Source organism: Amphibalanus amphitrite, unplaced genomic scaffold, assembly GCF_019059575.1.
Source record: "Amphibalanus amphitrite isolate SeventyFive unplaced genomic scaffold, NRLGWU_Aamphi_draft 002425F_arrow, whole genome shotgun sequence".
In the NCBI taxonomy this organism is placed as follows: Eukaryota; Metazoa; Arthropoda; class Thecostraca; order Balanomorpha; family Balanidae; genus Amphibalanus; species Amphibalanus amphitrite.
Window position 1 is genome coordinate 1 of NW_024883865.1, and position 15,792 is coordinate 15,792.

The following is a 15,792-nucleotide window of genomic DNA, read 5'->3' on the forward strand; positions in this document are numbered from 1 at the left end:
CGAGAGAGAGCGAGAGAGAGCGAGAGAGAGCGAGAGAGAGCGAGAGAGCGCGAGAGAGCGAGAGAGACGCGAGAGAGAGCGAGAGAGCGAAGAGCTAGCGAGAGAGAGCGAGAGAGAGCGAGAGAGAGCGAGAGAGAGCGAGAGAGAGCGAGAGAGCGGAGAGAGCGAGAGAGAGCGAGAGAGAGCGAGAGAGAGAGCGAGAGAGAGCGAGAGAGAGCGAGAGAGAGAGCGAGAGAGAGCGAGAGAGAGCGAGAGAGCGAGAGAGACGAGAGAGAGCGAGAGAGACGAGAGAGAGAGAGAGGTTTGGTGTTTTGCAAATTTTGCATTGTTGACCTTGCGTAACGTCATTTATGACGTCATTGAGGCCATAAGTTTTTCGTCAATAGCTCCCGATCAAATTGGGCTAGCGAGTCGGGAAAAACCACCATTACCAATGCAGTGGAAGACCTGTCGAATCAAATGATATGCGATATCACCTCCTTAACCAACTTCGACCTAGGACTCTGACCTGACCTTGATCTGAGGTCAACCTCAGTTGACCTCAACCGAACAAAACGTATGCCTACCATTCGACACCTCTGAGCGAGGCGAAATAAACGATTATGCAAAAACCGCGGCTCTGCGGCAATTTTGCGGTTATTTATCAAAAACCGATTTCTTGCCTTGGGCTATATTACCTGACCCTGACCTGGTTAACGCGTTATAAGTTTCCTCGGCGAACACTATTGTTTATTAGGCGTCTACCAAAGATGAACTATCCAAAGTTCTCACTTTATGAAAAAAGTGTAAAATTTCCTTTTTATTTCAATTTTGTTTTTCTTTCTGATCAATTAAAGGAAAACTGAAACAAAACATTAAAAAACAAAAATGACGAGTGTATTTTTCTGTCACAAATTTCCAGGAGTGTTTTTGCAGCGATAGTAGCTCGGCATCGTTTACTTCGATCCGGATATTGTTGTTCAATGGTGATCTCTGCTAACTTAGAAAAGCTGTTTATGGTCATGAAGGCCTGCATTGGCACACTATTACCACGATGTGGTTAGCCAGATGTTTTTCTTCAACGCTCCCTTTTGGCTCAGACACGTCGCTAAACGTGGCACCCGTAGCAAACGTGTCAAACGTGGCAAAACTACGAACCCTCATCAGCACTCCTTGGCTTGGTGTGTGACCCCTGCCCTTTGGCCGAGACAGCCGTCAGCCTATACCGCGCGCCGCGCGGCGCACCGCTCCTTAGCGGGCGGGGGAGCGCACCACGCGCTCCCCGCCCACACCCCTCCCTCCTTCCCGAGGTCGTGTCACGAAGGTTCGGGATTACGCTACTATCAGCCACTGCGTAGCTGCCGCCCAGCGCATGGGAATGCGTGGTTTGGTCCGGATTCAGCCAACTACCGGCTCGCGACACCAGCGCCGCGTGGTGGCGAGGGGACATTCTTTTTAGACATACTATACTATAATCATTGGTACACAATAGACCCATGGCTTCGTGACTAACCCCGCGACTTACAAAGTTAATAAGGAATTGACAGTAACTGATAATTAGAGCATAGTAAGTTCATCTCGGATGTATCTAATGCGCAAGAGCCTCATGCTTGGTTAAATGCACTTTTCTTAGCTGAGCTATCGTAATTCGTAAAGCACGTAGAGGTTCACGGCACGTGTTTGTCCTTCACCAATAGCGGAGGCTTGCAACGGATGTGTCGGCGTCCGACCAGAGTCGATTTGTAATTGTATGACGTCATACATCCGCGCAAGGAAGGCATTCTGCTGTGTTTTCCTGTGTGCCGTACGCTAACAAACCCGTTATTTTATCACGCGGTGGCAAACACACCGCCCGGCGGCTGCGTTGGGCTCTATGGCATGGGCGTTGATTTCGGTCTTCATGAGTTGCTATGCATAGTTTGGGTACGGTTCAGTACCTTATCACACATGCGTCATCTCATGGGTGTCAAAGCACTTGGATATGACATGTTTTAGCTTCGTGCTCTTATCATGTGCGTTATCAAAATTGCCACCTCTCGGCTGGAGTATCCGATGATTTTCGACCTCTGACGTTAGGTACTATCACTCGACATGACATATCAAAACTGTAAATAGGTATACGGAGACAGCTAGTGTGGAAACGAGGTCTACTCCCTTTAAACTCTACAACATTCGTGCTGTTATGGTATGGAAACGAGCACCACATACGACCGTTCCGTGCTTCTATCCTCAGGATACTGAAATCTTTCTCCTCCACGCCGCAACCTCCCTCCGGGCTGGACAGGCAACTTTATCTCATGCGGGCTGCTCCCTTGGAGCGGCACCGCTGCTCCCGAGGGAGCGCACCCCGTAGCCGGGTGCAGTGAGTGCCTTGGGGCTGGGTGGCCTGTCCTCTGTACGGGCTCAGCCCCGGCGACTCACTAGGGTGCCTGCCCAGACCAATGTCTCCCCCTATATCCTATCATCCTCCCGGCTCTGAAATGGTCTCATTGGACCGAAAGGGCCTAACCCAACAAAACAAACAAACAGCACCACATTCTGGTGTGTTCCCATAGCACAGCATCTATGCTGGTAACTGATGCGACCATGGGCGTCGTCTCCTTATGCTGCTAATTCACGATCTCAGGAGTCATGATTAAAAACTTCTGCTGGTGAGACGTGAGACTGCTGGCGCAACTCTGTCTTCAGAAAAAGAAAGGAAACCCCTCCTGCTCCTATGAGCGATATCTATACCAGTGATGATGGGTGACCGCAGAGGGCCGCCTCCTCATTCGGTAAGTTGTGAGTTGTGGCCAAAGGCGTCACCACCGCTGGCGCCCCTGCCGGCGCGGTGGCGCCACCTCTGGAGGGACGCAATGGGGGCACCACCGTCACCACCGCCGCGTTGGCGCCCCCGCCACGGTGGCACCACCTCTGCAACGCAGTGGGCAGTGGTGGCACCATCGACGACAATCGATGAAATAGTGCCATCCATAGTGCTTGCAGACGTACGAAATCCTTTGATGTGGTTTCTCACACTTTGAAGCTCAGTTTTAGTGTTGCAGTGGGACCTAAACTAACTAATCCTCCATGCGCTGTTTTATCGCCTTTTACTCTCATTGATAGTCATCACCTAAACTCCATCCCGGGGTAATTTTTATACAATAGGAATGTATTTTACACACACCATTGATATAATCAGTTCCGATCTCACAATACCGCGACAACGCATGGGCAGTATAATGCAGGAAAGCTCGCCCTACCACCCATCGCCCGTGACGACCCATTTATTCCACATTGGAAAACTTCTGTCGGAAGGACATAATTGCCATATGAATGCAAACTGTGGCGGTAAGCGCATTAGCCTTCTCAAGGAGCAAAATTATAGGTACACCTGTTACTTATCTATAATTAATGTCTTTTGATGGTTTGCCAAAATCAGGGTTGAAAGGATTTTGATGAAGCATCGCTGCTGAATACATTTTGTAGTTGCTGTATGCCCCAAATTTTCATTATTAGGAGATATGTACTACTTTAGAGCAGCGACAGCGGCTTACACATCATTTCATTTCATTGCACTCAATTCATAAGATGCCTAAATCTGATACAGTGCGCCATCTTTAATACTTCTCTATGCATGTATATTATCATGTTCCCATGTACGGTGTGCTTCCTCAGGCCAAACGATACCAATTCATTTTGTTTGATTATTTATGCATACTCAGCAATGAGCAATATTCAAACTCGCAAGAAATCACTTACACGCATATTCATCATAATCATGACACTTCGATACACAAGTCTGAATCAATACCACATCCATTTTCGATATTAATGATTATAAAGACTTCATATGCATCAACATGCCTACATCGGCATTCGAAGTGACACCGACAAGTTGTTCATTTAGCTGTAAAGTGGTGCCAAACGTGGGTGAAAAAGATCAGTTTTGACCTTCCATAAGAAGCAAACGCGTAAAAATAAATCCTTTGGTATCTTATATCTAGAATCTAGATATATGTCCCTAAACGCTCGTGACAGAAAATGCTTAGTAGGCGAGGTGCATCCAGCACTCATAATGGGCCGCAGCGATATCAAGACATCGCCACATTAATGGACGTCGATAGAATATCGACAATCACAGTCATCGGTTTCACAGTGCAAGCAGAGCAGCTATTGCCTCTACCCGAAACCTGATACACACGCTACGGTAAGTCATACTCTGCTTTCCTCATGGGATGTTTCCATAGCCAAGCGAATGTCTTTCAAACCATACATGAAGCATCGCTCATCTCACTATACCTTACCGCTCTTTAAATTTTCACATCTTCGCGTACCCATATCAGTTCTTTACCACATCGATTTCACGCGTCCCCTCCCTTCGACATCTTCCTCCGTCCATTGATGCAAACATCGAATCACCAATCCCCATACCACCACCTCTTCTGCCGCACCGTTTACAGTATCACAAGTTCACTAGTCGCCACTAGATGGCACCACTAACACGTGCACGCTCACTACGCCTCGATATGACTAGTTGCGATCGGCGACTAATCGGCGACGATCTCGACTGTTGCCGAGAGGTCGCTGCCGTGACAACAGCGGATCTCCCACTGCGCGTTCGGATTGGCGCGGTAGCAGTCCAGCAAGGAGGCGTCGTGGTCGATCCGACGGTGTCCTACAAACAAAACATGGGTGAGGTGAGCAAAGTCGAAATAAGAATGCTGTCGAAAGCATCATCCTCCGTTCCATCGCTTCCATCCTCAGAACACAGAAATCCTCCTCCACGCCGCAACCCCCACTCCTGGCTGGACAGGCACCTTTATCTCATGCGGGCTGCTCCTTTGGAGCGGCACCGCTGCTCCCGAGGGAGCGCACCCCGTAGCCGGGTGCAGAGAGTGCTTGGGGGGCTGGTCGGCCTGTCCTTTCGGACGGGCTCAGTCCCGGCGACTCTCTAGGGTGTCTGCCCAGACCAATGTCTACCCCTGATTCCTATCATCCTTCCGGCCCTGAAATGGTCTCGTCAGACCGAAAGGGCCTAACCCAACAAAACAAACAAAAACAAACAAAAACGAAAGCATCATGTGCGAAATACACGCTGCCTTGGAAAGTGTTCTGAATTGAACAAAACTTTGAGAATGGCGATCAAGGGTTCAAGTTGAAATCAATTACAGTCAAAAATACTCACGAAACAGGTCACATCCTGCGATTCAGGTACTGCTTCTCCCTAACGCAGCATAAAGGTAAAAGAGTAACGACACCGGCCAGCCATACTCGTATACATCTGAACCGTTTCCGAGCTGCGAGTGGTCTCACATACCTATGTTGCCGCCTTGTTCGAAGAGGAAATGGGCGCTGAGCACGCTGCCCGCTCCGGTGTCGGACTTGAGGCAGGCGGTGACCCCGCTCGGGGTCGGCCCGTTGCCCTGTCGATGGGAGCCCCGCCTTCCCTGGATGCGGTCCTCCAGTTCCGACTTGAGCAGCAGCGGAGACAGGTACCTGTCGGACAAAGCCGTTGTGATGAAGCGTGATATCGAGTACTCATACGTGCTGTGAACCGATACAGGCAGCCCGTAGAACCTAGCATCGGCACGGTTTCAATGATCGTGGCGCTGATCGATCGTGAGCCCTTTAAACTCTTGCTCAAATTGGGTGCACATAAGTCTCGCATTCAACATACCCCTTACATTCTGCTATAAACTCGTATTCCTGATGCTCGCACTACCACCTGACGGCCATTTTCAAGGTCTGTTCCGTACCTGTTGACGACGTCTCCAGCCGTCGTGCCTTCTTTCAGTGGCACGTCGTTCCAATGCTTGTCGAACTGGGGAGCCCTGATCTGGATCTTACACCCGTGCAGCTCCTTCTCGTTCTCGATCTTGGGCGCCACAGGTGATTCCTTCTTCCTCAGAAGTTTCTTAACCTGACGTTCAGAAGAAGAACGTTAGAATGTAGCATTTACTTTATAATTTAGTTAGCAGTAAATCAGGATGTTCCCAGCCTATTTTACATATCGCTACAATGTCTGACCTCTTGTCTTATCCAGTCACCTCATTGTTTTACACGTTTCCATCGCATATGTTTCTAAGAGCGCGATGTGCATACGTTCCAAATAACTAAATACTTGTCATTTCATAATATCCTTGCGCGTTAAACAGCAATAAACTTCTAGCCAGACTCTAAAGCAAAAGAGGTCTCCAATGAGCAAAGTGCATTGAGAACGTTACACGCGCCGTTTGCCAGGCTAGTGTTTAGCCTTACCTGCCGAGAATGGTCTTTCTTCGCCTTCAGCTGCTGTTCCGCTTCATGCTGTTGGCGCACCTGGCCGATGAACTTTGGCAGCACCTCCCACAGACCGTCACGGTGTCGGACCATATTTCTCACTACTCGCGATGTCACGGCCGCATACTCGATCTGTCGCCGGTAAGAAATGTTATGCTAACAAGTGCGTGGTACACTGGATGCTCAATGCTCCAACTGATGTGCGACAAGCTGCCATGCGAAAACAAAACAAAGGCACACCTGAACAATAAGCAATGGGGATAAGAGCTTGGGTGGGACTTTTGCGATGCAGAGCAATTAAGACGGCGCAATGCGACAACATTCGTTCTGATGAGAGTTACACAATTAGTCGAAGAAGCAGTTATCCAGATCAGGAGCCTCACCTCTACAGAGATGTCCTTCTGCCGTCGCTGAGCCGGCCACATCAGGTTGGGCGCCATGATCATGGCCACGTTCTCCAGCGTCATCTTGTTGGCCGTCTCGCGCGTCGCCACCGCTGCCAGGAAGTCGAGCAGTCGCCGCAGCACGGCCCTGTTGGTCTCGGGCAGCTTGAGACAGAGGAGGTTCAGCGCGGCCACTTGCTGACCCAACGGCAGTGCGTCCGTCTGGTGGAACGCGTCCATCAGCTCGCGGGTCAGCAGCGGCGCTGGCAGCTCGCGCAGGAACAGCTTCACCAGCGCGGCCACGTCGTTTGCGCTGCTGGTGCGGAGCGCCTCGTCCACGTCTCCGGGCCGGCTGTAGAACCGCTCGTCGACGGTGCGCCGGAGCTGGTCCACCTTCTGCTGGTGACCGGGCACGCGCAGCAAACCCTCCTCGTGCAGACAGCGCTGTTCCAGATGAGTGAGCACGCGCTCCAGCAGCAGCGGCACCGAGGCGTCCGGCTGCCGCCGCCGGTCGCGCTCCATCAGCGTGGTCAGGGCGCACCCGAATACCGCGCTCTCGGCCACACTGGGACGCGTCCGCAGACGGCGCTTCCGGGCCTTCCGGCGGCTGTAGCTCAGGTTGTGCTCGTCGAATATGACTGTGAAATCGATGAAAGCTAGCTTCTGGATGCGCTTGACGTCGTCCTCGCTGAGGTACTCGATGAAAGTGCGGCCTAGCCGGTACTGTGGGAGATCAACGAAGTGAGATAAGATTTTGGTCTTCATCATATTGGTAGGGTCGGACTTGTCCAATGAAAGAGGTAGCACTGAATCATTTAATTTCAACAATCGCCTCACCACGCGACTTTGTTCCACTTACCAGGTCGTCGCTGCTGCGCCGTCTGGCTGGATCAGACTTGGAGCCAGTCCTCGGACGCGGTATGTGCAGTTCGCCGACCTCTCCCAGCCCGGAACGTTCCGAGTGGCGACGCAGCGAGCCCAAAGGGTTGTACGACACCGCCTCGATTCCTGACAGCGAGGAAAGCACATGGTTTCACTCGCGGGCTCGTTGAGCAATGAGCATCCGCAGCGTCTCCTTACACAATCTCAGTGTATTTAAGATATTTCATTCAAAAGTACGAAGGCCTTGAATCCCTGGCACGATAAACCTTTCAGGTCGGTTTCAGATAAACCTTAGAACCTGCAACCAAGTAATAGCACTCACCGCTGGAGTCAGGCGGTGCCGACTTGCGGCTTGGTTTGTAGTGGCCGGTGGCATCAGCTATGAAGAGGCTCTTCGTCTTTGCTCCGACCCGGTCCAAGGCGTCATGGCTCTGCTGAAAGGTAGCGTTACCGGCTTTGGGTGGCGATGAACCAGGAGCGACCTTGTCCACGGGAATACGGAGAACATGGCGGTACTCTGGTGTCCTGTGAAATAAGGCGAAACAATTGTCAAACCAAACCGAAACAACTGGCAAGACGCGCAATCAAGTAATGACCCTATCTTTCTAAATTTGCATCTTCATTTTTTTATCAATTCGCTCCCACTGTGTAAGCGTTACTAGTAAGCGTATGTTGTGACCTTTCCGTTTTTCATCTTTGGAGATGCAAGGCTTACTTATCAAAGATATTTGCCAGCATAACTTTAAAATCCGGTCAGCCTCTTGGATGTCGTTTAAACGTCACCTTAGGCTACGAAAAACCAGCTATCCATATCCTCCTAGTGCATCTTTAGGAAGACAATTTACACGACAGTTCCCTCCTCGGCTCTCTTCAGTTGGCTTATCTCACTTGTCCTCAGCTCCTTTCCAGATCCCTCACTCACCTGTCGCCCTCCTCAACTCTCTCGAGATGGTCCAGCGATCCTCTGGAGCTGCTGTGGTAGCCCTGACTGTGCGGGGAGCCGGCGTCGAGCCGCGAGCACGAGCCGGGCGGTGAGCGCGGCGGGGACAGCGAGTCCAGGGAGTCCGGCGTGGCGGAGCGGCTGCGCGAGTCGGCACTGGCCGCCTCCGAGGGGAACACGGAGCGCACGTCCACGTGCCGGCCCTTGTCCTTGCTGCGCCGCCGCTGGGTGTCGCGATATGTGTCCACCTTGCGCCTCACAGCCGCTGCCTGTAGGGGAGTAAGGTCAGACACTGAAGTGGCGAAACTTGATGTAATTTGTAATTGTTGAAGAGTTTATATTTATGCGTGATTTTGTGTTACATATGTAACCATGCACACAGGGTGTTGTGCATGAAGTGTATGTGGGCGAGAATAGAACAGTTAGAACTTGCAACGGATACTTTTTTGACTGACGAAGACCACAGAAAAAACATATGTTTTATTTCACCCACATCGCTCATTGTCGCCTGACCTGCTGTGGAGTTAGTGAGTGGAGAACCGCGTCCTCCGCTGCTCCTTCCGGCTCCGAGACGAGCGAGTGGAAACCGACCTGCTCCAGCCAGTCGAAAGCATCTCCGTCGTCTGTGAATGAAAGGGGTCGACAGTCACAACAAAAACAACGAACAGAAGCACACAAATCAGCCGATGGGATTGTTTTACCATATATGTACAACAAGCAAAGTATCATAGTAATAAGCGTCACCATGACATGGATGAGTTCAGCGCACTGCAACAACCGGCGTGATAAAGCGCATTCATCAAAAACACAAAATTGGAATTTAAAATAGGACCAACCATTTCAGGACCGAAAGCTACGCTAACTCTCTTAAAAAATGTGAATATGATGCTTTAATTTCGTCGATTCAATTCACAAAATACAAATACCACTTTTTTAGGCTTTTTAAAGATAAGCTGTCAATCGTCATCGATGACGTACCCAAACTGACGTCTGATCTGAGTGCCAATATTGGCTGTTGACGTTTTAAGGATAACAACAAGAGGCTCTGCAGATACCCACGTCCGGTCCTAGCTGGTTATTATGATAGGAAAGCTGGTGAGTGCGCCCCATGCGAATCATCGATCGCGCGACAATGCTCGAGTGCGGTCACACCACGTCGATCGGCGTACTATACCCAGAACCCGATCCGGTACTTATCGAGCATTGACATGATGGGTCTGATAACTGCTGCCAGATAAGCCCTGAGTTGCACCGAAATGTGACGTCATAACACAAATAAGCGTCCATCTTTGCTTATTCGCGGGCCAGTGAGATTCTGCTACTCATCAACAACGGGTTACATGACTCTCGTCTGACGAAACGATCGATCAGCTACGGTATCGACCAATGCAAGGTATACCGGCTGACTCCAATACCATATGATAATGGAGCTCATTTGCATGACATACATAATAGGTATAGTATCCCAATTATTACTTTGTATAACAAAAAAAGTTATTTCTACACAGGAGGAGCATTGGAGAATAGCACATTTTTCTGCGATCTGCATGATTTATATACTGCAAAATGCAATATTGGTAATAGACTCTCGTGGTGATCGCTTGTAAGAAAACTTCTAAAATGGGTGATATTTCAGTCGTTCCGACTCACTGGAGTTGGAACTCAACCCCGACACTGTACCGCCGGCCGGCTGATTACACCCATTCAAAACGGCGCGTTTCTACCGCGCCACGACCGCCTCAATGCGCCGCCGTCGCCGCGGCTGTGGTCGGAGGTGTCCCGAATCCATACTGAGCGCGTCTGGTGATCGCCAACCGTGACCGTCCGCCGGATCCACGGCCGGGACAGAACAGCGCCGCCCGTGCCCTCCCAGTTACTGGGTCCGCATGAGCTGGCTGACCCGCCGGCTACTCGGTCTGGCAGCGTTCAAAGTCTAGGACAGGCTAGAAATCAGCCCTGAGGCCTAGCGCCGGGCGCATCCGGCACCATATTTGGGTCGCAACGCATTGGTTTCGTTTTTCATTGGAGCCAGGCTCAGAGTTCGGCAGAATTATAACATTTTCAAGATTGACAAGAGGTGATCTAAGCATGTGCGCAAATAACTAACTCGATGCTTCAAATCACTTGATGAAGACTCAAAATATATAAGTGGGATTATAGTTAGGTTCTTCCAAGACCTCAGCGTGATGACTCAGAACTCAGGAATTATCTGTGATCGGTCGAGATGGAGGCTTTCGCCGCAGCCTCCGGCGCCGTCGTCTCGTGTGTGGAGGGCAGACACAGCCGCCGCCGCCGACCGAAGCCCCTCATTACAGCGGCCACCGCGCCGCCGTCGTGATGTATCTAAAACGCCTGCTCTACCAGCGGGCCGGATGGGTCGCAGCTGTTGGCGACATGCGTCCAAGGCGTCCACTCCATCACCGACGGAGAAAGGAGCCGCGACGAACGACCAGCAGGAGGCAAGATGCATGGCCGAACGAGAGGGATGAGCGGCACGGGTTGGTCGACGCATGTCGGCCAGGGCCGTCTGTGAACGGAAGGTCTCTCTCACATATTTTAGAACTATCGGTTTTTGACACAACGACACACCGACAGCCATATACCAATTTCCATGAGGTACAAACTGCTGCATTTCTGCCACATTTTGCTCATCCATCGGCAGCCATGCAACTGCTTTTACATGACGCCAAATCCTCAAGTGTTTCTATGTGAGATGTTTGCTATAACTGGACGCACCCTTCTACCAGGAACCGCCTCCACGGTCCCACTCCCACGCCTCAGTAGAGGTGCCGGGTGCGCATCCTCGGACAGCGGCGCTGGCTCGACGGGGCGCCGACACGGGTGAGCGCGCGGAGCGGCGGCCATGGTCCGAGTTTTCAATCACCTCTGATGGTGAAAGGCCGGCCGGCGTGTGTTCTCCGGCGCTGACGGCTCTGAGCCATTGTACCGATCATGGAGGTCACCGATTTCGGCCTCTCTCCGCCAGCCCAGCCTCGCCGCTGTGCCCGGAATGTGATTGGGAAGGAATCGGGTGTATACAGACTGCCGATTGGGCCTCTCAGATCGACAGCCGAGGCTGAGTGGTGGCTGCAGGCGGCAGGTGTTTCTGGGCGTGATCCAGAACGACCTTCATATCGAAGCAAACATGTTTGAGGGTCAGAAAGTGTTTGGCGAACGAACGCTTGCGGAGGTCCGCTCATTTATATTTGCCTATTGAAAACGACATCTAACACTCTGATCAGGTTTTTGGGCATGACAATCAGATGAAGGTTCGCCTGAAACAGCGTCCGGCGTTCTCATGCCGACGGTTGCGTGTCATGCAGCCATGCCTCATCCTTCGGTAGCTCGCTATACCTCCTTCGCCGAACTCGGCCACACCCTGCCCGTCCCAGGCTCCCCGAGGCTGGGCTGTAGAAGGACACGGCGCGTGGTCCGGGGAAGCTCTCCGGAGCGCTCTCACGGCGACTGACGTGAGCTGCGCCAGCTGCCGCAGCTACCAAGGCCGCTGCCGGCCGCTGGCGGCCACTCGGCCGGGTGCAGAGAAGGGTCCGGGTCGAGATGGGTGGGAAAGGTAACATACGTGGGCAAAGGTGTGGTGGGTGGCTTGTGTGCAAAAGGAAATGTCTCGAGATATTGACGAGAAGATATGCCACACATGCGACATGCCATACACAACAGCTACTTCTGTTGAGGCACGTCTTTGGCACGTCTTTGGTCGTCTGTTGAGGCATGTCTGCACGTCTTTGGTCTTTGCGGCTCATACATATGTATATTGGTATTCTCAGCCTCAGCAGACCTGAGGGTGACCTTTTATGATCTTCTGATTTCTTTTCACGTATCAGTGTGGGATAGGTATATTGCCTCTGCTTGTGCGTTATGCAATTGTCCAGTCAAGGACCAACCACTACTTCCACTGCATTGTCCTGGCCAAATCACGGTCGCTGCTGGTGAGCGTTACGGCACGAGGTCAAAGGTTGTCCGACTAGGAGTCAAATCCGCTTCACGCACCGACGGCAGATCGGTACTCCAATTACCATATAATGAACCACGGCTGGCTGATCTCCGGTCAAGGACCATGTTAATCAGAGCCGGCGATAGTGGCCGTACGGACAGCGCGCACGGACCGCGCCGTCCTCGCGGGGACTAAGAGGCGTGTCGAGCTGACTGGGGAGGGACTGGACGGCGGGGAAGGGTCGACTGTGGGGTGTGGAGTCTCAACCGTGACCGAATGAAAGGCACTGAGCCGTGGATCGAGGGTGAGGCACTGGTAGCAGCGGGCAGGGACATATGTTAAAGTTATGATATTCGAAGGCCAAGACCATGTAGGCAAATGCCTTGACATGCTCCAAACCCAAAGGCCAACAACGTGAGACTACAAACCATCGCCTCCACTCAACTTTCTCGCGCCAAAGCGACCCATCTTCGCACTTCAGTTGACTATCTCTGGCGCTCATCGGCGGTACCAAGGCCCTATATACGGCGGTACTGGATCGCCCACAGTATTCCATTGTCCTACGGCGCTCGCGCCCGCACAATACCTGCGCGGGCGGCGCAGTCCCCGGTCACCCGCAGTATCCCGTGACTGGGTTGGGCCGATGGGTGTCCGCTCTGACCACACATTACCGGAAGTGGTGGACCCCGTCGATTTTCCCTGGCTGAGTCGGCGCGCTGCGCTGGCGCCACGGCGGTTCCGGCGCGCCTGAGTCGATCGCGGCGCGGTGGCGGTGAAAGTGCCGCGCCGACGGCGTACGCGGCGCGGCGCGCGCCGGCAACAGGTGGTCGCTGCAGTCAAATTACGGCACCCGTTCTGGAACGGTGGCCCTTTTGTTTACAGCTGAGCGAGCCGTGCAGATGAGAAAGTGACCGCGGACCGGTGGCCTGTGACGCCTGACGGCCAGTGCGAGTGCACGCGCTTTGTGCCAGGCAGAGGTGCCAGTGCTGGTCACAACTCACGGAGGACGCGCAAGAGTTGCTTCAAGGCACGTTGCCAGGCTTCGGTGCTTTTCTGGATGAAGACAGCGTCAAAATGTCGTTCTTCGTCATTTGGACCGTCGACACTTGCACATCAACATCGAACGTTTACACTTACGTCAATGCAATGTGAGCGATAAATCCGACCTTCAGGCTAAAGATCCAACAGACTCTTCTGTCGCAGTAAGTTATACATCCAACAGCCTGGCCCATCCTTCCACAATATGCCGTTGGCCAGCAGGCGTGTGACACATCCTGCCCACTCCCGTGCGACAGGTGCTGTACCGGCTAACTGCCTCAGTCGAAGGCCACACAAAGCACCGTCCTCTGTAAGCCAGGTGTGTTAACTCTCGGAGCGATGGCTACCACGCCAGCCTCGCCAGACGGGTGACGTGGCCGACGCCCGACTGCCAGTCTGCCGTCTGCCGCGCATCTTCCAGGAGATGGTAGACGATGGTGCCGACAGTTTTCGGCAGGTGAGGGGGAGGTGATACGTTGTCACTGCCGTCGGTTGGGTCCAGAGCAACGCATAGTTGATAATGCACCAAAATAATTATTAAAAGACTGCATTGCTTCATACGTTCACGGTTAAAGACGCCTTTTGACCAATAAGGAGGTCTTTGGATTAATAATTTGTGTGAATGCGTCGGGATCTGTCGATGCTATTTCAAGGTGTATGCTGTTGACAGAGGTCAGTAGTTAAGAATGCAAAGAACATTTGCAATGACGTTTCGACACATTCGCATCGACTTCGTTATTCACTTGCTAGCAGAAGCAAAAGACGCCTCATGCTTTCAAATGTTCCGTCTGCGCGGCGTCACCATACGAGTCCCATGGAAGGTCGTGAGTAGTAATCGAAATGCGTATTTGGTCTGACCTTCCACCTTAGGCCGACTGTCAATCAACGGAATCGCACATGACGAAGCCAGACGCTGAGGCGTCAAACTGAACACGACAGGGGCGATGTCAGCCCGAAGCGCACTGACAGCTCCAGTGACAGCTCCAGTGACAGACCTGGTGACACCCGAGTGGCAGCTCAAGAAACGGCCATGGAGTGCGCGGGCGGCCCCATGCAGATTCGGCCCACCACCTCCTCACCCGCAGGGCACGTGGATGACCGGGGCACCTGCATGTCAGCAGGAGGTGGAGCGACTGAGTGACGGCGGACGCGCTGGCTGTCCGCCCCCAGGGCCGAGCTCGACCCGAGACCCCTGAGTGGCTCATTATAGGGTCCTGGGTCCCAGAGATGTGAGAACATCACCAGTGTGTATGTACTGTGTATCCAGGAGCGTTCATCGAGCGTAGCACTGCGACTGACGACCTCCAATTATGATTCAACTCGGGTGTTGGGCTATTTCTTCAGGGCGCAGATGAAAACGTAAGCGTGAACTGTGAAACACATCGGGACTGCCAATCACAGAAGATGACTGGATCCTTGGGGCCGAACCTTCATGCTGAGCGATGAAATCGCGCCGTTTCCATTTCGGTTCGGATAGCACCTCAGTAATAGGCGTGGAATGAGCTGACGCTGACGCCGAGACAGGGCTGGCGTGGGCTGGGGTGTCGCCTACTCGGGGTTCCTCGGGTCGGGGTCGGCTGGGTGAATGTAAATAACAAGAAAGGCCGCCGGTATACCGGTCTGACTGGACACTGCGGGGCCGCTGACCTGACCGGGTCACCACCGACCCGCTTCGGCCCCGCTGGTGGCTGAGGCGGCGAACGACAAAGGTGCGCTCAGGGAGAGGGAGAGACACTCGAGTGACTCGAGATCCCAGGCTACGGGAGGTGGGTGATGGCAATTAAAATGGATGAGGACGTGAAAGGAAGTGGTGTATTCAAGGATTCTAAGGGCGGAAAATGTAATTTGTTTCAGTGGATGTGGAGTATGCTGATTGCTAGAGTGATCTGGCGATTTCATTGTTTCCCTTTGGAGTTTAAAGGACTGTCTTATTGTATCAAGAGCAGTGTAATTGACGTTCGAATGACTCACAGCCTAAGTAGAAGACTTGATTGGTCTAACGGACTAGCAGGCTATTTGCCCATTCAAGAATGCTAAATGATGACGCATAGGATAGTGATATTAGTATGTCATTGATGCCATTTTAAACGTTTATTAGCTTGATAATCGAAGCTTCATAATCATGCCTGTGTTCAAAACTAATGAGTTGCTGTATTCACATGCTTTTCAATAGGCATTGCTTTGTTTTAGCCTTGGAGGGTTATTTTTCAGGCATCCAAAATGAATTTGCAAGTTCCAAGGTAAGAACATTTTCTTTGTAAATCTTAAACAAGGCCCGGCCTGGCCAAGAAAAGTTATTTTTAAAGTCCTGTATTCTAATGCGGAAGTAAACCTACTCCAAAGTTCTAGAATAAATA

General features: G+C 52.1%; 1 protein-coding gene across 2 annotated transcripts in view; it reads right to left on the reverse strand.

Annotated features, from left to right (window-relative positions):
• Positions 1 to 3,651: 3,651 nt before the first annotated feature.
• The window catches only part of LOC122376959 (rho GTPase-activating protein 18-like), a 30,804-nt gene continuing 18,663 nt past the window's right edge, over positions 3,652 to 15,792 (reverse strand). For both annotated transcript variants that reach the window (XM_043356933.1, XM_043356934.1), the window contains exons 3-11: positions 8,959 to 9,068; positions 8,428 to 8,714; positions 7,828 to 8,030; positions 7,483 to 7,631; positions 6,624 to 7,346; positions 6,220 to 6,372; positions 5,718 to 5,881; positions 5,279 to 5,457; positions 3,652 to 4,636 (exon numbers count right to left, since the gene is read on the reverse strand). In XM_043356933.1, coding sequence (XP_043212868.1) covers positions 4,509 to 4,636; positions 5,279 to 5,457; positions 5,718 to 5,881; positions 6,220 to 6,372; positions 6,624 to 7,346; positions 7,483 to 7,631; positions 7,828 to 8,030; positions 8,428 to 8,714; positions 8,959 to 9,068 — 2,096 coding nt within the window. In that variant the 3' untranslated portion in view covers positions 3,652 to 4,508. The remainder of the gene's footprint in view (positions 4,637 to 5,278; positions 5,458 to 5,717; positions 5,882 to 6,219; positions 6,373 to 6,623; positions 7,347 to 7,482; positions 7,632 to 7,827; positions 8,031 to 8,427; positions 8,715 to 8,958; positions 9,069 to 15,792) is intronic.